The sequence below is a fragment of the Globicephala melas genome, chromosome 1, assembly GCF_963455315.2.
Source record: "Globicephala melas chromosome 1, mGloMel1.2, whole genome shotgun sequence".
NCBI lineage: Eukaryota > Metazoa > Chordata > Mammalia > Artiodactyla > Delphinidae > Globicephala > Globicephala melas.
Window position 1 is genome coordinate 170,998,836 of NC_083314.1, and position 22,861 is coordinate 171,021,696.

General features: G+C 38.3%; 1 protein-coding gene across 4 annotated transcripts in view; it reads right to left on the reverse strand.

Moving 5' to 3' along the window:
• Nucleotides 1-22,861, reverse strand: part of CDC42 (cell division cycle 42) — a 41,393-nt gene that overhangs the window by 12,472 nt on the left and 6,060 nt on the right. For all 4 annotated transcript variants that reach the window (XM_070045809.1, XM_060309891.1, XM_060309874.2 and 1 more), the window contains exons 2-3: nucleotides 6,644-6,798; nucleotides 4,150-4,222 (exon numbers count right to left, since the gene is read on the reverse strand). In XM_070045809.1, the coding sequence (XP_069901910.1) occupies nucleotides 4,150-4,222; nucleotides 6,644-6,748 (178 nt within the window). In that variant the 5' untranslated portion in view covers nucleotides 6,749-6,798. The remainder of the gene's footprint in view (nucleotides 1-4,149; nucleotides 4,223-6,643; nucleotides 6,799-22,861) is intronic.

Here is a 22,861-nt window from a genome sequence, read left to right on the forward strand (position 1 = left end):
AAGAAGTTAAACAAATTGTGGTGTGAACTGCCACACAACGGACTACTGTGGAACCATGAAGACTATGACACACAAGTACAACACTGAGAGGTATCACCATGCTTTTCTTTTACGAGATAAAGTCAGGTACAGAGAGAAGAATATCCTTTTTTTTCCTATGTATAAATACAATGAATGTATAGGAAGAGCTCTGTTTAGGACATACACTAAGATGTGATTGTCTCTGGATATAGATGCTTTTTCATTTTCTCCTTTAGCTTATCTATATTTTGATTTTCCTGTAATAAGCAAAACCTGTAATCTCTATAATAAAGAATAATATTTTTAATTTTGACATAGAAAGGAATTGGTGGTGGAATTGGAATTATTCAATATGAAAAAGAGCCTATGATAAACATGTTGTGAAAAAATTTAAGTATAGAACTATATACACAATAGTAAAACATATGAAAAAATAAATAAATAACTGTGGAAACTCATTAAACAAGAATTTGGGGGACTTCCCTGGTGGTCCAGAGGCTAAGACTCTGTGCTCCCAATGCAGGGGGCCCAGGTTTGATCCCTGGTCAGGGAACTAGATCCCACGTGCTGCAACTAAGAGTTCGCATGCCTCAACTAAAAAGACCCCGCGAGTCACAACTAAGACCCAGCGCAGCCAAATAAATTTAAAAATATTAAAAAAAAACAAAACAGAATTTGGTGTTGTGACCACAGGGGCAGAAATAAAGCTATGAAACAGAGGGAGAGTCCTATCTCTGGTCTTAAGTGATATTATTTTAATATATCTACAAGAGTTTCAGCCAAAGACAGGAATAGTATAAAAAGAATTCAAAACGACTATATTCAATATCTTGTAATAACCTATAATGGAAAAGAATCTGAAAAAGAAAAACATATATATATATAAAAAACTGAATCACTTTGCAGTACACCTGATATTAACACAACATTGTAAATTAATTATACTTCAATTTTAAAAAGGTTTTAAAAAAGAATAAATTAAAGAATTCAAAATAAAATAACACAATCAACAGGTTAAAAGTAACCAAACAGTTAAAGGAAGTCAGAGGCTATCTCAGTGGGGATGAAAGCTTTAGCAGAAAGAAAATTGAGTTAATGGCATGACTTGAACCAGGACTCTGAGATTAAGGCCTTTGGAGAAAGACACAGAGTCTCCTTGTAGGTATGTCAAAGATAGGAGACTCAATCTGGATGCCTACAGTCCCAGGTCTCCAGTGCCTGTCAAAAAAGATCTCTGGCTTATAGCGACCTTAACCAGTTGAGGTGAAAACTCCCCAATTTGCCTGGTAGAGTAAAATAATTTCCTTAGTGAATGGCCTTTAACCCCTAGAAAGATTCAGAATCTAATATAGAGATGAAATAAATCAACATTATTATTGTTAATTTTCAGTTACATTTAGGAATAACCGATTCTTATTTAACACTCAGTGTCTATAGTATTTAAAACAATCACCATGGGACTTTGCTGGTGGCACAATGGTTAAGAATCCGCCTGTCAATGCAAGGGACATGGGTTTGAGCCCTGGTCCAGGAAGATTCCACATGTCGCGGAGCAACTAAGGCCATGTGCCACAACTACTGAGCCTGTGCTCTAGAGCCCATGAGCCACAACTACTGAGCCTGCGTGCCACAACTACTGAAGCCTGCTTGCCTAGAGCCCATGCTCCACAATAAGAGAAGCCACTGCAATGAGAAGCCCGCGCACCGCAACGAAGAGTAGCCCCCACTCGCCGCAACTAGAGAGAGCCTGCACGCAGCAACGAAGACCCAACGCAGCCAAAAATAAATAAATAAATTTATTTATTTTTTAAAAAACTATCACCATGTTAAAGAACACAATAGATTAGTTTTCTGATTCCAATTTAAACTGTGTAATTGAGTAACTGATCTTGAGGTTTTTTTGTTGAAAATGTTAAGAATTTTATGAAAGTTGTAAATAATACTGTTTAAGACAAATTAAAACAAATACAGAAAATCATAAATTATCAGGTTTATTAAAGTTACATATGTAAAAACTTGGAAATGTTTCACTTGTCAGGTCAAGCAAACTGAATTGCTCAAAACAGAAAAGTAAATACATTAAATTTATAAATGCAATCTAAAGTGCTAGAAGAAATTTAACAGTTGTAAATGAGGCTGACTGGGATTAAAGTCTGACCAATCCAAATTAAATAAACCAATATTAATCAAAGGACCCTAGGCCACCTTGAGAACAATCTGTCAAAACCGACTGTTTTAATAAAAGATTTAATAAGTGTGCAACTAAACTTAAAGGCTTACCCACTCCCAAACTAACACTGTACAAAGACCTGCATACAAATGTTCATAGCACCATTATCCATCATAGCTTAAAATTAGAACCCAAACAACCAGCAACTCGTAAATGGATAAAACAAACTGTGCTATATTCATTGACTGGAATACAACTCAACAATAAAAAGAAACAAACTACTGATACACATAACATAAACGAATCTCAAACAAATTTGCTAAGTGAAAGAAGTAAAGCACAAAAGGCTACAGACTGTGTGGTTCCACTGATATGAAATTCTAGAAAAGCAAAATCATAGTGACAGAAAGCAGATATGTGGTTGCCTAGGGCCAGGTCAAGGGAAGGGACTGACTATAAAGGGCAAAAGGAAACTCTTTAGGATGATATATATTGATTATGGTGGAGGTTACACAACTATATGGTCAGCAAAAATAAACTGAACACTTAAAATGAGTGAATTCTATTGTATTATACTTCAGTAAAGCTAAAAAATTAAACACTGATTAAACCATAAAGGTTTATAAAAATAAGCTTTGAAATTTGAAAATAAAATTTTAAATTAATTTTCAACCCCAAGTAGCCATAAATTGTCTTCTCTCTGTATATAGATTGCCTCCAAGGGCACACAGAAACACAAAAAATCCCTCACCTACCACAAAATGTAGGTCATTATCTCATTTTGTCTATCTTCCAAGTTTCCTCTAATATACCATTACCCCTAATTTTTAATTCATAAAAACTTTAAAGGCCTAAAACACCATTAGAAAGCCACTGATCTCTGGGGCTTCCCTGGTGGCACAGTGGTTAAGAATCCGCCTGCCAATGCAGGGGACACAGGTTCGAGCCCTGGCCTGGGAAGATCCCACATGCCGCGGAGCAACTAAGCCCGTGCGCCGCAACTACTGAGCCTGCATGCCTAGAGCCCATGCTCCACAACAAGAGAAGCCACCGCAATGAGAAGCCTGTGCACTGCAACGAAGAGTAGCCTTTGCTCGCCGCAACTAGAGAAAGCCCGCGCGCAGCAATGAAGATCCAACGCAGCCCAAAATAAAAATAAATAACTTTATCAAAAAAAATAAAGAAAGCCACTGGTCTCTAAACTTAACTGTTTACTATTGTCTCTCCATTTCACCCTCCCAATTGAATCTAGACAGTTCCTTAAAGTGGGCAGTATGATACACTCCATAAGAGCAATATGTCAGCTGACAGACAGTGAGAGGGTAACTCATAAAAAGTGAAAAAGTTAGGATTCCTACATACCAAAAGGATACCTTTCTGAATTTTTCCTTTGCCTAACTGAGCTGATGACAACAGAAACAACAGAGAAAAGTCAGAAATGAAGATGTGCAGCTACTGTTAAAACAAGGAAAAAACACTGAGAAATTGGGAATACTTAAGGAAGAAAGAAATCTGTTCCTTAAATCTGAAAAGTTGACCACAAATGTCAATACTGTGAGCTAGATTATTGGTTTGCCCTCAAAATATTTTCAAATATAGTATAAAATAACAAGTTATAGTATAATATAAGAAGCTATCTGTACATATAATATGCAGACACATATATTAAGTAAGTCTTCAAATATCAGAGTGATAGTACAGCCTGTCTAAGGTACTCTGCTCTCATCCTATTTTATCTCCTTCCACACCATCCATCCAGGGTACCCCAAATGCCTATTTGCTATTCCAGGTCTGGGACTGCTTCTTGGTCAAGCATCGACCATCATAATATTCAATCCTGCTATTAACAAAAGGCAAATGGTTTGCTAATATTCTAGTTTCCCAAATGTCCAAAAAAAGACAACCACCAAGTGTTATAGTTACAGACCAAAACATTGGAAAAGACATCAAGTTTTCACCTGCAGTATCAAAAAGTCCAAGAGTATAAGGCTCTCCACCAATCATAACTGTGACTGCATAGTTGTCAAAAACCTAAAACATAAAAATATGACATTGTTAGTGTGCAAGGGGATGGTCAAAACAGGACAGGACAACTCTTAAGCTAAGACAATGTTTCTTTCCCAAGACTCAACCATCTCTTAGTCCATCTTTCTTATATGACCAACCTTGCCAACTAAGCCCTTGCATGACCTAATAGTTCTTGAAAAAAGTGGCAGGAGATGTATTCTGGGATGTCTGCTCTACCCCAGCAGCTTGGATAAAAATCCACAGAAGGCTTAGAGGTGTCACAGGAGCAGAGTCCCCTGACTATACAAGATGATCCTATTCAAGTCTGAAACTTCTGAGACAGTAGTTTAAAGTTTACCTCAATTTTCAACCTGATTTCTAAGAAATTATTTCTTCATAGACCATTTCCTTTTAATCTAGTATTAAAATCTCCTAGATCCATGATAATCTTGTTCCTTTCAGGGTTGAAGACAGGAGCAGCCTTGTTGCAAACATTCCCATTAGAGAGAAATGTAGGTTCCCTCAAGGTACTCAAGGAAAGTGTCTAAGAAACGGCTGGCAGATTTTTTGTTGGGACTTCATGAATAAAACTCATGTTATTGGGTACAAATCACATGACCTAAGATATCTTCTTTGAATTGGGTATACTTAAGGATAGTATATAGGTAGGGGGGTGTGTGTGTTTATGTACACTTAAGGATAGTGAATAGGGTATACTATTTGTAAACAGACTGTAAAACCCATTAACAAACTTAGTATATACTAATATTGGTTGTACTAAGTTATTTGTGAAAATGGGAGCTAACAGTGCTAAATGAAAAAAGACCCAACACTAATTCATGGACTCCTGAATTAATTTACAATTGAAAAGCAAGGCTTTGCAACCAGGAGAAGGATGTTACATTTTAAGATCAGCTCTGTTTAACACTAATTTTCTGGTTCATGTTTTAGTGGGTTGTTGGGAGTTTGTTTAAATGTAAGCAAGAGTGGACTGGAAGCAAGGGCTTTGGGGGAGGTGGTAGTTAAGGGAAAGTCAGTTCCTGATAACAAGAACAAGGAAGTGTAAAGAATGTGGTTAAGCTCTCAAACCATTCAGGTTATTTTCTTAAGTCATACCTAACCCTCTTCCAGAGATCCACATACAAACACATACATAAAACACCCATAAGCCCTCCTTAAATAGAAAGCCTAGACTCAGAAACCATGTTTACAAGAAAACAACTTTAAATGGAGACTGAAACACAAATAATCTGACAGTTGCCCTCACTCAAGACCTACAAAATCGATGTATCTCTAAAAGTCCCCTAAAAGTCCCTTTCAACCTCAGAACTTCTTTCACTTATGAATGTCCCCAAATGGGCCAACTCAAAAATACGATTTCGTATTTAAAAATATGATTTCTCCCCCTCAAAGAAACCTAATTTTTCTTCCAAAAGCCTGGGCCTACCTCAATCACTTTATATGCCCTGGGACATTATAGACTTTCAATTACAATTTAACATAATTACCAAGCCTTTAACCTGTCACCCTCTTAAAAATGCTCTCATCTCTGAAGATTAACCTAAAGTAATGATACATTTTCTTCCTTTTTACTTCCAAACAATACTAGTTCCATATTAATCATACATAGGTGCTTCATAACCCACCCCTAAAAGAGCTCACTTCACAGAGGTGGTTATTGCCAGGCTAGGCCAACCCTAGCTCCTCTCTCACCACAGAATAGACATCTATGTTTAATATAATTACACCACTGCATTGGTCAACCAACCTGGGACAAACACTGGATCCCCAAACACATTCACAATGAGTGTTACTCTAAATAACTGTCTCTCTCACTTCAGTATCTTTGTTATTCCCATTTTCCCTCTCTACTCTTCCAAGGAGCTGATAAAAAGCATTTGTGGGAGAGAATCCCCAAAGGCTTCTTCTGTTGATGTACTCATAAGAAAAACAGGTCTTCTGTGCCTCTAAAAACCAGTCTGGAGCTCCATTACTGCTAGGACAACAGCTCCATAAGCTTTCCTTCTATTCCCTAAGGAGAATAAGTGGAGACACATACTACTTTCCCTGAAGTTACAAGACCCCCAAAATCATCCCAGAAGATCTCCAAGCACTGATTAATCATTGGCCAAGATATCAAAAAAAATCACCTCTTTCCAAAATGTAGGGCATACTTCTCCAGACTGAGACCACCACTCTTTAGAATCTTGTCTATTGGAGTTTTGCCTCCCAGCACTTCTTGCAAACCCTTGTATCACCCCTTCTGACTTTCCACTGATTTTTCAGCTGTTTAATTTTAAAGTGTATATAATTTACCCATGATAAGTCAAGATCTTTAAAAACAGGAAACAAAGGCAGACAACAGAAAAATTTCAGTACATAAAGTTTTCAAAAGGATATCAAATTATAATATATTTCACTAATAGATGGAAGCTTTATACTTACAGTCGGTACATACTCAGAAGGAAATTTGTTTGTTGTGTAGGATATCAGGAGACATGTTTTACCAACGGCACCATCGCCCACAACAACGCACTTAATTGTCTGCATTGCTGAAACAGTTTTGTATCCACTTTAAATATTTCAAATTTGATGATGACCTACAAAAGGATTAAAGATATTTCTGTTAATTATTTGTACTTATACATGTGTTTTTTTCCTTCAATTAGCAACAGGCTCTCTCATTCAGAGCAATAACAGAACCAGCAACCCAACTACTAGGGCTAAAAGAACCTAAAAAGAGAAATAGTGACTTTCAAATAAGAGTCAATTTTCTAAGTTTCTGATCCTTGGCTGTTTTCTTTTTTCTTTTTTTAATTAATTAATTTATTTATTTATTTTTGGCTGTGTTGGGTCTTCGTTTCTGTGTGAGGGCTTTCTCCATTTGGGGCAAGTGAGGGCCACTCTTCATTGCGGTGTGCGGGCCTCTCACTATCACGTTGCGGAGCACAGGCTCCAGACTCACAGGCTCAGTAGTTGTGGCTCACGGGCCTAGATGCTCCGCGGCATGTGGGATCTTCCCAGACCAGGGCTCGAACCCGTGTCCCCTGCATTGGCAGGCAGATTCTCAACCACTGCGCCACCAGGGAAGCCCGGTTGTTTTCGACATAAGTGTTTTTTAAAAAATCAAAAGTAGCATAAAGAGCAGCATGTCTTTTTATAATGAAAGAGAAGAGGCTATTTGAAAATGAATCCCACGTAGTGTGTCAAGTTAATTTGTGCAACTTTTCCTTCAGTTGTACATGCCCACACATGTGTGTGTACAGGTATATGTGTACTAGACTGCAATACAAAGACCACTGCTTCAATGAATGGTCCATTTACCCAACCTTAGAGCTATAGTTACTCAGGCTATAACCAATAAGCAGCAGAGCACCACCACCTCCCGTCTGTAATAGATGAGCAACATGAGGGACGGGACAAAGATCAGGGTGATCCCTGGTCTCAGTAGCTCTTTTAGCGCCAAGTTGCCTAGTTACTAATTCAATATTCATGGCATGAAGAGGTCAAAACCTAGATTTTTATAATGAAAAAGTCAGATCACTCTAAAGCATTCTAACTTACAAACAGATACAATTACTTTAGCTTCTCTTACTGTAGTCCTCCATTCTAAGAAGCTATTGATTACAAATGTGCCAAGGATTTACTACATTTCAATTCTGAATGCTTGTTTTTACACTTAAACATTTCTAAAATCAGAACGTATCTTTACCGAAGGTTCCTTACCCTTGTTACCAGCCATTTTCCCCCACATTTTGACATCTACGAAATTGGGATATATGACATCTTAGAGTCAATGAAAAATTATAACAGTTTTTCTGGAAGAATAAAGAAGAAACACCACACCCTCTATACCTATATTTTAAGATAAAATCCTTTTTCAATTATAATTCTGAGGGATTACAATTTCTTGTTAGCTAAAGCTGCCACCTTATTAAACATAAAAATGTCACAGAACCATCTAACTGTGGATTGGATGCCAGACCTATATGATCGTACAGTAACCTTCACAACTCTTAATCATGACTTATAAGTCTGTTAACACCTCTGTATCAGGGCTTCCTTGGTGGAACAGTGGTTAAGAATCCGCCTGTCAATGCAGGGGACACAGGTTCAAGCCCTGGTCCGGGAAGATCCTACATGCAGCGGAGCAACTAAGGCCATGCGCCACAACTACGAAGCCTGCACTCTAGAGCCCACGAGCCACAACTACTGAGCCCATGTGCCACAACTACTGAAGCCCTGCACACCTAGAGCCTGTGCTCCGCAACAAGAGAAGCCACCACAATGAGAAGCCTGCGCACCGCAACGAAGAGTAGCCCCCGCTCGCCACAACTAGAGAAAGCCCACGTGCAGCAACAAAGACCCAATGCAGCCAAAAATTAATTAATTTCAAAAAAAAAAGAAAAAAAAATCTCTGTATATACAAGTGAGTAACCTACAGGAAATATACATTCTCCTGTTCCTCATCAAAACCATCTTGACTACATTTTCCCTGTAATGCACTAGAGGAGTACTCATACTAGGTTAAGGATCTTAATCCCTAAACTAAATCAAATTACCTATCAAAATAATCACACTAAACCAAGCACTAAATTAGTTCTAGAGAATTATTCTAGAAGAATGTCTTTTACTTAATAATAAAAGAAGAGAAAACAGGAATAGCTGTCTTCTCATGGTTCCTCAGTCCACCTCTGAAAAACAGGATAATATTCTACTAAGAAACAAGGTCTTCTGTAAAATTTCTTTCCAATTCAGAGTAAAGAAAAGAAAGGTAAGCAGAGAGAGTTCTGATCATCCTACAGAATATTTTCCAGGTGCCTAAAAATCAGTTTCAAGTTCAGTTCCTGTATCTTCTATTTCTCATGACCATTATTATGGGGCAATTTTTTTTTACAGAGTTTAATCATAAGCACTGGACAGAAAGTAAGGTTTGATCACTGTGGCAGACACTGCTAGCGGTCTTCCAATTCTTCCTCTCTTCTTTAGTAACAGAATTTTACTGAAGCATATGGCTCTTAGTAAAGACTACATTTCCTAAATTCTTTTGCAGCTAGATGTGACCAAGTTCTGGCAAATGGGAATGGAAGCGATGGATGCAATTTTCAAGACTAGCCTTAAAAACAAGGGGAATAGTTTCTCCTATCCCGGCCTTTAGGCTGGAATGCAGACATGATAATGGAAGCTGAAGCAGTCACACTGAACCAGAAGACAGAAATTACATGCTAAGGATGAGTAACACAATAGGAAGGGCCAGCCCTGTATTGCCTTCCAAGACTTTTACATGAGAAAGAAACTTCTCTTTCATTAAGCCCCTATTATTTTGGACTTCTCTGTTACAGCAGCAGAACTGAATCCTAATTACTATATTTCACGGATGCTAAGAAGACAACAATTTTTAAAATACATCCTAAATTTAGAGGTGTTAAATGTTAAGAGAAAAAGTCTTAGAATCAATAAAATTATAATAATATTTGGATTTATCAAGTAACTTTACAGTAAACTTGACCACTTTTGAGACTTTGTCTTAAAAACACATAAAATAAATGCTATTATTAAATTTTAACTATGGTTAAAATCAATTGTCATCCCTAAATATGAAGATCCTTATCTTCGGTCTACCTATGGTATTCACTTTTAAGACTTGTAACCCATACTACCTAGCAAATACAAAATCATCAGGCCATTTATAAACTTGAAACTTCTAGTGAAGGAAGAGCTACCATTTCCTGCAAGTTTCATTAAAATTCTCTAGGAAATAAGGAAGAAGAAATTGAAAACAAAAAGTTTCCATAATTAAAGACATGAATATGACTGCCACATGGTTAAGTCACAACTATCACAAGCTGTATTGAATGTCACAATATTGTTCTGTTTTATGTTTTGGTTTTTTGATCATGAGGCATGTGGGATCTTAGCTCCCTGACCAGGGATCGAACCTGCACCCCTTGCATTGGAAGGCAAAGTCTTAACCACTGGGCCGCCAAGGAAGTCCCAAAACCTCTCTGCATTCTTAAGAGCAAAATCACTACAACTAAATGCCAAACTTTCTGAGGAAGATCTTTAAGCTTTTCCAATGAACGATAATGGGTGACTAGAACTCTTGTGAGAGAAATGTGGTCCGCAAACAGTTTGGCAAGATCACTAACATTACTACTTTGAGAACTTTCAGAAGTCTGGATCTTTTCTCAGCAGGAGAAACAGCGCCCAAGCCAATCAGGCCCTTCTTGCATGTCCTGCTTAGTAAAGCTGGGAAGACTTTCCGAACTACAGAAACTAAATACATAACAATAATAATTTTCCTAACTCTGAAGTCAGGAAAACCCTGGGTTTTAACCTCTGCTCAGCACTTACTAGTGACCTACGCAAGTTTCTTAATCTCTTTTTGCCTCAATTTTCTCATTTGTAAAACAAACTAATTATAATTTACACCAACACCTTGCAAAGTTATAAAGACTAAGTAGTATAAAAGGACCTGGCTCCTAGCACATACTCAATATACATGAATTCCTCTACCAACTGTGCCAGTTAAGTCAATCCCACCATACCTATTTTCGTCCAGAGGATCAAAACTTGCACTGCACTTTCTTCTCTCTTTGGTGGACTATTACCTAATCAAAACTTCTCACACTTTGCACAAAGCAGGTGCACCAAAAACATAGGCTAAAATGAACTGAATATATTTGCTGCTATTTAGCTAATGACACAAAAAACAAGAAATTCACCCAAGTATTCCTTCTTCACTTGAAGACTCCCGTATTATTTTTTTCCTGTATTTCCTGCATTTCCCTGTATTTACAGAGCAGTCCCTAAAACCAAGCTACTTAACAGGTGTTAACAATATAATTTAGGTATTGGAATAGACCCTATCACTATCTTTAAACACCAAATTAAATGCTTTTTTAGTTTATTAATTATCACTGCCTACATGCAAACTACTGAAAATGTGACAGTTGTTAACCTAAAACAATAAAACAGCCAGTTATTTTACCTTCTCCCTATTGGAGATACAAAGGTACTTCTCAGGTCTACAACTGAAGTCTAGTGGTAGGGTGTGAGAGCTCCCCCTTCTGGTCATCTGACTCCATCTTAAATGAGGTTTCTGTTTATTAATGTTCACATTGTTATTGATAATATTTTTTATAATCTCTTTTTCCTGTTAGGCTTGAATTCAGCCTCTACATCAGCAATTCCAAAACTATCACTTCGGACAACCAGAGTCAGAATTACCTGAAATGAGTCTGTTAACAATTCAGATTCCTGGGCCCTCACCCCAAATCTAATAGATCAGAGCGCAACACTTCCTATGAAATTCTAATGCACAGTGAAGTTTGAGAACCACTGCCCTATATGATAACAAGACAAAAAATACCAGTAACAAAAGAATCTAAACTAAGATAAACACTACTGACATTTAGATCACCCAGAAGTGAGTTTCTTAAAAGTAGAATCCAAATTATCACTGTGAATTATCTGTATCAACCAGGCACTTTACATATTTAGTAATGAAAAACTCATGTTGTATACTGAGAGATCACGAACCAAGATACTTCAGAGGTGCTTTAAAACTGGCTCAGGGCTTCCCTGGTGGCACAGTGGTTGAGAGTCCGCCTGCCGATGCAGGGGACAAGGGTTCGTGCCCCGGTCCGGGAAGATCCCACATTCCGCGGAGCTGCTAGGCCCGTGAGCCATGGCCGCTGAGCCTGCGCGTCCAGAGCCTGTGCTCCGCAACGGGAGAGGCCACAACAGTGAGAGGTCCGCGCACCGCAAAAAAAAAAAAAACTGGTTCAACCCAAGTGTTCTCAAATAATAGTGCCAGTGGCAATACTTATATAGCACTTACTATATGCCACATACTGTTCTAAACATATTACACATATTCATACATTTTGTCCTCTCAACTCTGAGATATGTACTATACTGTCCCCATTTCACAGGTAAGAAAAGTAGGGCTCAGCGAAGTTAAGCAAATAGACCAAGATTACTGAGCCCGTAAATGGCAGAACTGGAATTTAAACCCAAACAGTCTGTCAAGGCTCTGCTCCAAAATTCTATACTATACTACTTTCTCCTAAGAAGTGACATTAATCAAAACAAATATGATCACTACAAATGGAGAGGCAAGTATATACCTATGACAGTTGCCAGACTGGGAAGAGGAAGGCAGAGGAAGAAGCAAGAAACAGGGGTTAAGTTCATTTCCTATTTCTTCACCCTGCAGACAACCACTCAATCTTATTGGGGAGAAGGGAAGCGAGAAGAGAGAATTTTTAAGAGAGAGTTCACTCTTCCCCTTTCTATCTATATACCCACAAATCTTCCATTTCTTATGCTTCCTCACCCGACAGTTCAGCAATCTATCAGAAACTGGTTGTGGATCCCCAGTTAAGTAAGAGCACTGGTTCAGGAGTCAGATTGGCTCTACCACTCTAGCTATGTGACCTTAGGCAAGCTGTATAACTGCTCAGTTCTCCCTTATCTCAAAAATGAAAATAGTAATACTTTTCTCATAGGGTAAGTTGATTGAATAAGATAATATATGTAAGGAATTCAAAACAGTGCCTGGCCTCTGGTAAATGCTTAGTAAATGTTTGCACCTACTCTTAAATGAGTAAAGGTACTTTTATAGTACTCATTGTCTTTACTACAAATGTAGTCAAATTTAGAGCTATCACTACAAAGGTGGTCATTTCAGAGTCAAGTTCCAATTTAATTAGGATTATTCTGCAAAGCATCTGACATGTATTATTAATAATTTCATGTACTGAAAGGTCACCAGATGACCCACAGATGGGGAGGGAGTAGGGGGGCCAGGGGAGAGACTTTGTTCTTGCAATATATACAATGCCAGCTTCAACAACATGGAGGAAACTAAGCCAGACATATTTGTAATTCCTTATGTTAACTTCCTATTTAAACAACGTCAAATCACTATAACAGCAAAGAGGCTATGTAGTACCAATGTACCATTCTGCTATCCAGAGTGGCTAGAAAAGTTATTCTGCACCAATAACTAAGCACTATTTATTTTAATAATGAAGTTCATTTGTACCAGAACTTGGAATTGGTTGGTGTTGAGCAACTTAAGGCATAAAAAATGATTCTGCCAATCATAAGGAAGATAAATTGTGAAATAAGGTGGATCTTCCACACTCCTTCCCAATACCTATCACTCCTCCTGACAGCCACACCAAAACCATTATCTCCTACATTCTTAAATGCTTTGGAGGTCCAAATTATCCTTTGAGAATCTCAAAACCAAAGCCCCTTTAGTTTTCTGGGATTCTTGAGCTCTGGATTTAAAGAGGCTATGGAACTCTTAGTATCATTATTATTATTGGCTGGATGCCAACTAAACTCCACCAAACAATGCAATCCCTGAGGAAAAGGATTTGTCTGTGGGGAAGGGAAAACGCTCCCAGCTACAGATGCCCTATCTTCCCATGCCCCACAGTTCATTCTAGGCACAAGGCACAAAGAGCATATGAAAAGATTTGGGGGTTAGGTATTTGCTAATAAGCTTGTTTTGCAAAAAATGTACATTCTCAATCAGACTATTATATCCCTTATAAAAAGATGTCAAATATTAACAGTAAACAGTGTGAATAAAAGCCGCATCCAATTTTTGGTATTCACTGTGGTGAAAATAAGTGTTTGGTCTTTGTCCAGGATTCCACAGAGCTCCTAAAACCCTTGCAATTCCCCTAAATGGTAGCAGTACCTTTTGTCATTCATAATGAGCCCCTTCCTAATAATGACTTAGGATGGGGCCTCTGGATAGCCTTGGGATGGGACTGCTCACCAGAAAGACCAAGTGATGAGAGCGTTAGAACTTTCAGCCCTACCTGCCAACCTCAGGAAGAGAGGACGGGGAGGGGAGCACTGGAGATTGAGCTCTGTGAAAACTGGCGAACAAGATTTAGAGAGCTTCCAAGTTAGTCAACACGTCGTGCTGGAGAGTGCCTGCCTGGGGAGGACACGTACTCCATACCCCAAATTTGCCATCAGCCATGCAGAAGGGTGGATAGCCTGGGTACCCCATCTGCAGCTGGTGCCTGAAGTGGAGGCAGTTTTGTGGGGCTGAGCCCTTAAGCTGTGGGGTCTACACTAACTCTGAGAATTAGTGTTACAATGGAATTGACAGAAGTGATGTCGGAAAAAGACACTACATTCACACTAACACAAAATACACTCAAAGTAATGCTCTTTTCATTTGAAACACATTTCCCCCTGAAGTAATCCATTTTCATACTTAGGATACAGGAAAGAGATATGGAGAATCAAGAGAGTAACAACCCTGAATAACAAGCCTTCCTTACCTATCCAATGAAACAGCTGGTCTGGTTAAAGGATTAAACAGAATAAATAAAATCGGCATCACCTGTCTCTCCTATCAAATCCAGTCACTTTAGAGAATATGGTTTATATAACCTTTTGCTGTCATTACACCTCCACCATAGTTACCTTTCTCCCCCAAAACAAGCAATACACTGTAAGAAGAATGTTTTTAAACCTTGAAATAAACATTTAGCTTCAAAAAAATTTATGAGAACCAAAATTTAAGAGTTCACCCAATATTACTTTAAAAAAACAAAATAAAGAATAAGATTTTTTTTTCCGAATTGGAATATCCCTTAATGAACTAACTAAATCCCATCATTTTGCAGATATTCTGGTCTAAATGCAAAGGACTTGCCCCTATGCCAGACAGTTAACACTCATGTATCCTGACATTCTTTCCCAACTCTTCAGAATTCAGGCAAATAACAGAACAAGCCACATAAAGACAGTTCTTTTTGAACTTCATAATTTGTTTTCAGAGTCCTCAGTAAATAGGAAATAATCTTAGAAAACTTTGGCACTCATTCCGCCTGCCAGTGCACGGGACAAGGGTTTGCTCCCTGGTCTGGGAAGATCCCACATGCCGCGGAGCAACAAAGCCCGTGCACCACAACTACTGAACCTGTGCTCTAGAGTCCTCGAGCCACAACTACTGAAGCCCGCATGCCACAACTACTGAAGCCCGCAAACCTAGAGCCCGTGCTCCCCAACAAGAGAAGCCACCGCAATGAGAAGCCCGTACACCGCAACGAAGAGTAGCCCCCGCTCACCACAACTAGAGAAAGCCCGCACGCAGCAATGAAGACCAAACGCAGCCATAAATAAATAAATAAGTTTATTTAAAAAAAAAAAGTCAAAGCAATTCAACTACTGCTCAAACGTATTTGCCCTAATAAAAATCCAAAAGAAGCTTAATATAATCAAGTAGTTTGCCTCCGTTTCGAATAATAAATGTATGCATTCCAATTGGAAAAATAAGTTAAAATTGGAATTCTATAAAATAACTTTCAATTATTAAAAAGTAGACAACCCTGTGTTGGAAGAGACCCCATAGGTCTCTTGTGGTCCTACCCATCTTGCTAGGTATGCTAAGAATGCAAGGCTCTGACCACTCTACCCAGGCCATGTCATAGGGTTGTGTTTGCAGCAAACAACCTTGAAGGATACAGTAATGTCTCCCTCTGGGACAAAGAGCAGGGTTGCCTTCTGCATGCTATTAAATAGTAGGTTCCCCAAGCTCGGTGTTCCTCAGCTATGACACAAACCCACTGCATCTCCCACATGGAAGTCTTAGGGATAAGGGGAAGCAGCACACAACACACTGATCTCCTGCTGCTGGCTGTGGCTTAATTAAATTCTTTGTCTCTGACCCTAGAGTCTCATGTCTTCTGCCAGCAGCCATAAAACAATATCAGGCTAACATATTAGCTTGTAAGGAGAGTAAAATAAAATTCCCAAACCTGTTTACTTAATTGATTGAGCTTTGTGAGACATAATGATTTTGTTGTGGATTTAAGTTGTATAAGTAAATAATAGAGCAGTTAGATGGTTTCTTAGAATTATTAGAGTAGAGGCTAGGTAAGAACACCAGGTCTCAAATATTTCATTTATTACCCAGAAGTTTTCTTTATAGAAAATCCTCCTGAAATAATTAACATTTTTTTGCGCCTTGTCCTCCTCACTCAAGCCAGCACATGTTCCCTAGGAGCTGATTGGCTGTTTCAATTGTTTATGTTCCATCTTCTAGGTGTCTATTCTAACAGGAAGAAATTAGTGAAGGCCAGAATCCTATCATCAAGAAAGGTGGTAGGGACTTCCCTGGTGGCACAGTGGATCCTCCTGCCAGTGAAGGAGACACGGGTTTGATCCCTGGTCCGGGAAGATCCCACATGCCGAGGAGCAACTAAGCCTGTGTGCCACAGCTACTGAGCCCATGTGCCACAACTACTGAGCCCATGTGCCACAACTACTGAAGCCTGAGCACCTAGAGCCCGTGCTCCGCAACAAGAGAAGCCACCACAGTGAGAAGCTCGCACACTACAACAAAGAGTAGCCCCCGCTCACCACAACTAGAGAAAGCCTGCGCACAGCAACAAAGACCCAACGCAGCCAAAAAAATTAATTTTTTAAAAAAGGTGGTAAAATAAAAATAAGAAATTAAGTATTCACTCGTTTTGCTTTAAATAAGGCTAATAAAATTTTTAACTTTTCAAAAACCAAACCTTATTTTGTTCTTTCCTATCCTTAAATAGCTGTAAGCTTATTTACCCCAAAAATTCCACTTACCTCTAGAATTAAGTCATTATAGAAAGTTAAAGGACAAAGTCTCCATAGTACATGTCCAAGAGCCCTGTTGTTGATTTTTTGTTGATTTTTTAACGTGAGACTGGCAAATATATGCAAAATTGGTAGATATTTCACCAAAATATAGTCAAAGAAATCAGGGAAGTAAACTTGGGCAGAATGTAAGTGATAACACTACTGCAGCCTTTGCTTTTTGGGAAAGATACTGGGTTTTTCTCCCCTCCCCTAAATGTACTTTCCAGATGTTTCATAAAACAAAAGTATCTTTGGGCAAAAACATCTCCAATTCTTCATGTATCTCTCTCCCACAAAATGGTTGCAAAATTCCTAATATCTCCAGCTGCCAATTAAATGCATTAACATATGCAAAGTGATGAAAGGCAAACATTAGGCACTCATTAAAGCAATTATTCAATTCTTCCATTTTCTGTCACTTGTGAAAGAAACTGATAAATACTGTGAAACCACAACCTACATGAAAGAGTAGAGAAGCGGGTGTCAAATTAAGGTTCTATGGGTCCTTGAGACCACAAAAATGAAGCGACTGTCAGGGAAAAGAGTGCTGACAGTAGCACTTATAAAATGAAAGATTATGATTCTATGTGGTAAAAGATGTTTTCAGCAGGGCTAGAAGTTTGCTGAGTCAGCTTCATTTCTGAAAATGACTTCATTCCGAAATGTCTGATCCAATAAGAACGTGAGTCCTTATTTTTACTACCATGCTGAGTTTTCCTTCTTCAAATTGGCAAAAACTAAGGGATGCTAGCCAAAGTAATCATTTTATATTGTCTTTGTGACCAAAAAAAATTGGTAGTTCAATTAGTAAATACCTACATAAGCTATATAACTTGTGAATGTAATATTTCAAAACAATTTGGAAGAACTGAAGAGTATGCAATAATGTATAAGAGTACTAAGTATCTGATTAGAAGAGAATAGATATTACAATAAGATTTTCCCTCAAAATATTCAAGACTTGTAGATTTATTCATTCAGTCAACAAACCTTTATTAGGCACCTAATAAGTGGCAAGCATTGTCCTATACATAGCCATATCCCCCTCTGCCTGGAACAAAGCTCATGTCCTTTTGGGGCAACAATCCAAAGTGGCATATACAGACAATAACCAAATAAGCATCACCCCCCCCCATATTCTTCCTTAATAGTATTACTAATACTGACACCCTTATAGGCAATTTTCCCATTCTGGTCTCTTAATTAAGGGCAACATAATTCTGTTCTCTTAAGAAAGGGCAAGGAGATTTTAAAACACACTCAAACCTCCCCTCAGTTTCCCGCAAAAGATCGGATAACAAGAGATAGAGCATTTCACACATCCCAAATCTCAAGCCTCAATCTGCCACAGCTCTGAGGTCTTGACAACCTGGGGAATAGGACTGAAATTGCACAACTAAGTATGCGTCTTACTTGGCCCACCTAATCAACTGCCAACTGTCTGACACTATTTAAATTATCCAATATGGTTTGGTGCTTATCTCAATGTCTATGCCTTTATCCACATCATATCATCTCTCCAAACCTTGGATGTCTAGCCTTACAACTCATCCTATTTCTATCCTAACTTACCACCCCCAAATCCCACCTTAACTGAAACACCTTCCCTAACTATTCCAGCTATCAAAAACTGCCCAAATGGGGACTTCCCTGGTGGTCCAGGGGATAAGACTACACATTCCCAATGCAGGGGGCCCACGTTCGATCCCTGGTCAGGGAAATAGATCCCACATGCCGCAACTAAAAGCTCCCACGTGCCACAGCTAAGACCCAGTGCAGCCAAATAAATAATATTAAAAAAAAAAAACTGCCCAACTTCTCTGAACTTCCATAGCAAGGCCCTTCTTAGATCTTAAATCTCATATTTCATACTCCTATGCCTAACACTCACCATGCTCTAGCCACACAAGTCTCATTATATTCCTCAAGCATGCCGAGCCCTGTCCTGCCTGCAGGTCTTTATACATGCCAAATATGCCTTCCCCTGCTCCTAACGCTGTTGACTTCTCATCCTTCAGATCTCAGCTCAAATCATCATCTGCTCAGAAAATTCTTAAAGCACTCCTGTGGTCCTAAGTCTATCAAGGATGAAATCACGTGCCAGTCTGTATCAGAAATCCCACATACAAGCATACGTTTGCAGGAAAAAAAAAAAGTTACTATATTACCTAGACAACACACACACAGTAAAATGAGTGACAAACTGAGAACCTTTCTTTGAACAGGTTACCAGGTGAGATGCCAACTACAAAACTAACATGATCATTTAGAGTTTGTTATATCTAATGAGGCAGAGGTACCTACATTCAGATCATCATACAATCTAGTTTACAAACTACAAGCCATTTTTAAACCAGATTACCAAGATTCTGAATCAAAGCAGTCTACCAATTTTGATGTAAAATCTGTTAACGGGGTGAACTTCTACAGAAGCATTCAACTGTGTGCTTGAAGAAATAACTTGACAAAGAATAAGAGATGCTATAACATTTGCACTAAATTCTATGCCAATGCAGTACAGCTGGCATGACTGCAGGCTGCATAGCAGTGAGTAACAATATAGTTCTATTCACTAAAAGAGATCAAGAGAAACAAAAACAACAAAGATAAGAGTTGCAAAGACTGAAAAACCACCAATATGTGTTGGCAACAAATCTGCCTTTTAAAGCACACTTTGCAGCCAAAGACAACACCATCAAAGCACAAACTTCTACCTTGATTATCAATTGTTTCTATGGAAATTATATACATACGCCGTATTTCGAGAAGCTAAGTTCCTATAATGATATTCCAGATGTATCATGGAATACATTTGTTTAATGTCTATTTTTAAAGACTTCATATAAAATTAAGCAAAACAGTACCTGTCACTGATCAAGAGTGACTACAGTAATTCCCTCTATCCATAATGCTCTTCCCTGGATGACTCATTCAGTCACATCCCCTACAGATCTTTGCTCAAATGTCATTCTGCAGTTGAGAACTCCTCTGACTACCTTATTTTAAATTGCAACCCAAGTTCTACAAACCCAGAAGCACTGCACTGTACCCTGCCTCTCCTTCTTCATTTTTAGTCAAACACTTATCTCCAACGCACACATTAGTATGTCGATTTCATGGGGACAGAGATCTGTTTTGGTCTACTGTATTCACTGCTATATCCCCAATACCTAGAACAGTGACTTTGCACACAAAGGGTTGCTGAATTCACAAATTAATAAAATAGTATGGGTTAGAGATGCAGCAAGTCAAAAACACTTGTTCTTTGGACTCATAATATACCCGTTAGTGGGTCCTCTAATCTCCTAAACCCTCATCTATTACTATCTGGATCAAAACAAAACAAAACAAAACAAAATTTAATACCCTCTGAGAGAGAAGGATTCTATTCCTAAAGCTTAAGTCACTTCCACAGTCTGAATTAGCTAAAGTAGTTAACAGCAAGTGTTTAATAGCCACCCAGCATCATTTTTGGGAATAAACACCCTGTATCATCTCTAGCAACTCTATTCTCTATTCTGTTCCAGTAATGCACAATTCTACAGACTTTTTTTTTTTTTTTGGCCTCATGGCATGCAGGATCTTACTTCCCTGACCAGGGATTGAACCCTCACCCCTTGCAGTGGAAGCACAGAGTCTTAATCACTTGGCCACAAGGGAAGTCCCTCTACCAATTTTTAAACTAGCAAAAAAACGATACTTTCCTAGAAGCAGCAGGATCCCCACAAAGTATGTGTATCACATTGTGTTTGCAACTATATCAGAGTGACACAGTTAATGTACCCAATCTTACATTGTCATTTTATAATTAAAACATGCTTCTAATTTTGGAACAATTCACTCAGATTTAAATCAATTAAAATAGTGTATAATAGCACAGGCAGATCAGCCCGGTGCTTTGTGACTGCCTGGAGGGGTGGGATAGGGAGGGTGGGAGGGAGGGAGACGCAAGAGGGAAGAGATATGGGAATATATGTATAACTGATTCACTTTGTTATAAAGCAGAAACTAACACACCATTGTAAAGCAATTATACCCCAATAAAGATGTTAAAAAAAAATAGTGTATAATGAACTTAAGGAATCACATAATTGCCAAAAAGTTATCTCCAGAATCTGCATCTTCAAAAAATCTTTGCCATTGATTAGTTCTATTTTAAAAGCTGCTTCTATGTCTTAGGTTTCTTTTTTTAGAGTGTGTGTTTTAATATTTGTAAAGAATCATCTCATCTTCGTATTTAAAAAAAGAGAGGCAGAGTGCGAGACAGATTTTTTTATAAGAGCAGAAATTATACCAATTTCTCCAACTGAAAGTAGCAGAGGTAAAGAACGTGCCAACAGAAAACAAACTTTCGTATTTTCAACATATGTGTCACATCCAAGACATGAATTAATCTTGCTCCTGAAGAAAAATTACTAAATTACCAAAAAACAATAATTTTTTAAAAAGAACTAAGACAGCCCAACCTAAGTCCTTAACCCCAATCATGATACACAAAATGATGTCTTTTCCCCATACCCCCACCTCTCTCAGATAACTATCCAATAATAAGTAAAATGATTTTTCTGTTCCTGGCTCTGATTTAACTAGAACCAAGGACAAGTTTTAAGGCAAATACATCTTCATTTCCATGTAACACATGCAACCAGGAAAAAAAAATTAATGTAAAAGATGGGATCTGGGGTGAGTTTTTATTCTTGTGAGGGAGAACTGGATTGGGCAGTATGTATGACAAGAAAAGGAAATATGTCAAATTATAAAATACAAAAAACTTACAGATTACTACCACAAACTCCTAAAAAACTTCTCATGTACATTAACAATTATTTTTTTTAACATAGAAATTCTTTGGATCGCAAATAAAACAGTTAAAAATTATATGACTTTCAGAGCTTTAAAAAAATGGCTTTGAAATTACTGCAAGCTTTTCAGAATACTGGAAAACAATAAATACCTAAACTAGGATCACTGATCCAAGAACAAAGGAAACGGGAGACAGTGACTCCATTTCAGAAATTTCCTTTGCAGCCACTGGACAATCACTTCCCCAGTCCCTAATAATGGTCTGCTTTTCCCTTCCAATACCTTCCCCATTTTTAAGTTGAGATGGAGTTACTCCCCCACAGACACCCCAAAGATGGGTTTTATATGTAAAATGCTAAATTCCATCCCAAGGAACTATATATTAGCAATTTCTTTACAATAGCTCTTGAGTGGGGTTTAGGCCACAGGAAGAATAGATAATCTATGGCCTCTGCTGAAGTCTTTACCTTTCACGTGCCTCAGTAACTTGAGAAAAATTATCCCATTTTTCTACCCATAGCAAAGCCACACCAACAGCCCCTGAACCTAACAGAGATTAACAAGCCACGAGACACCAGCATCTCCCAGTTCACTTTCTCAAAGCTTTACAGGGTGTTCCATGGGTGGGGGAGGCAGGGCCGTCATCAAACAAGTTTAAGAAACACTGAATTAGGACTTCCCTGGCGGTCCAGTGGGTTAAGACTCCGCACTCCCAATGAAGGGGGTGCAGATTCCATCCCTGGTCACGGAAGATCTCATACGCCGCATGGTGCAGCCAAAAAAAAAAACAAAAAAAACACTGAATTAAACAGATTCTCTGACGATCTAACTTCTATGAACCTTTAATAAACTTACACACATCATGAATTTCCAAGATGGGGATACAATATGTAGGGTTTCCAATTTATTTGATACCTACCCCCATGGAAATCTCTTCCAGGTATTCTGAAACACACCAGAGAAACAATACCGGCATTACTCTTAAAATTTAAATTATCCCTTATCCCCATCTCCACTGATTATTATAAACTCTTAGGATGAACTAACATTCCCTTTGGCCTTATGAACAAATAAATCATATGACCTAAAATAATTCAAACATTTTCATAGCTTATATTTTGTAGTATGTATACTATATGTACACTTTCTGAAACAAATGAGGGTATTAGATATTGATTTAAACCCCAGCACTCTAATATT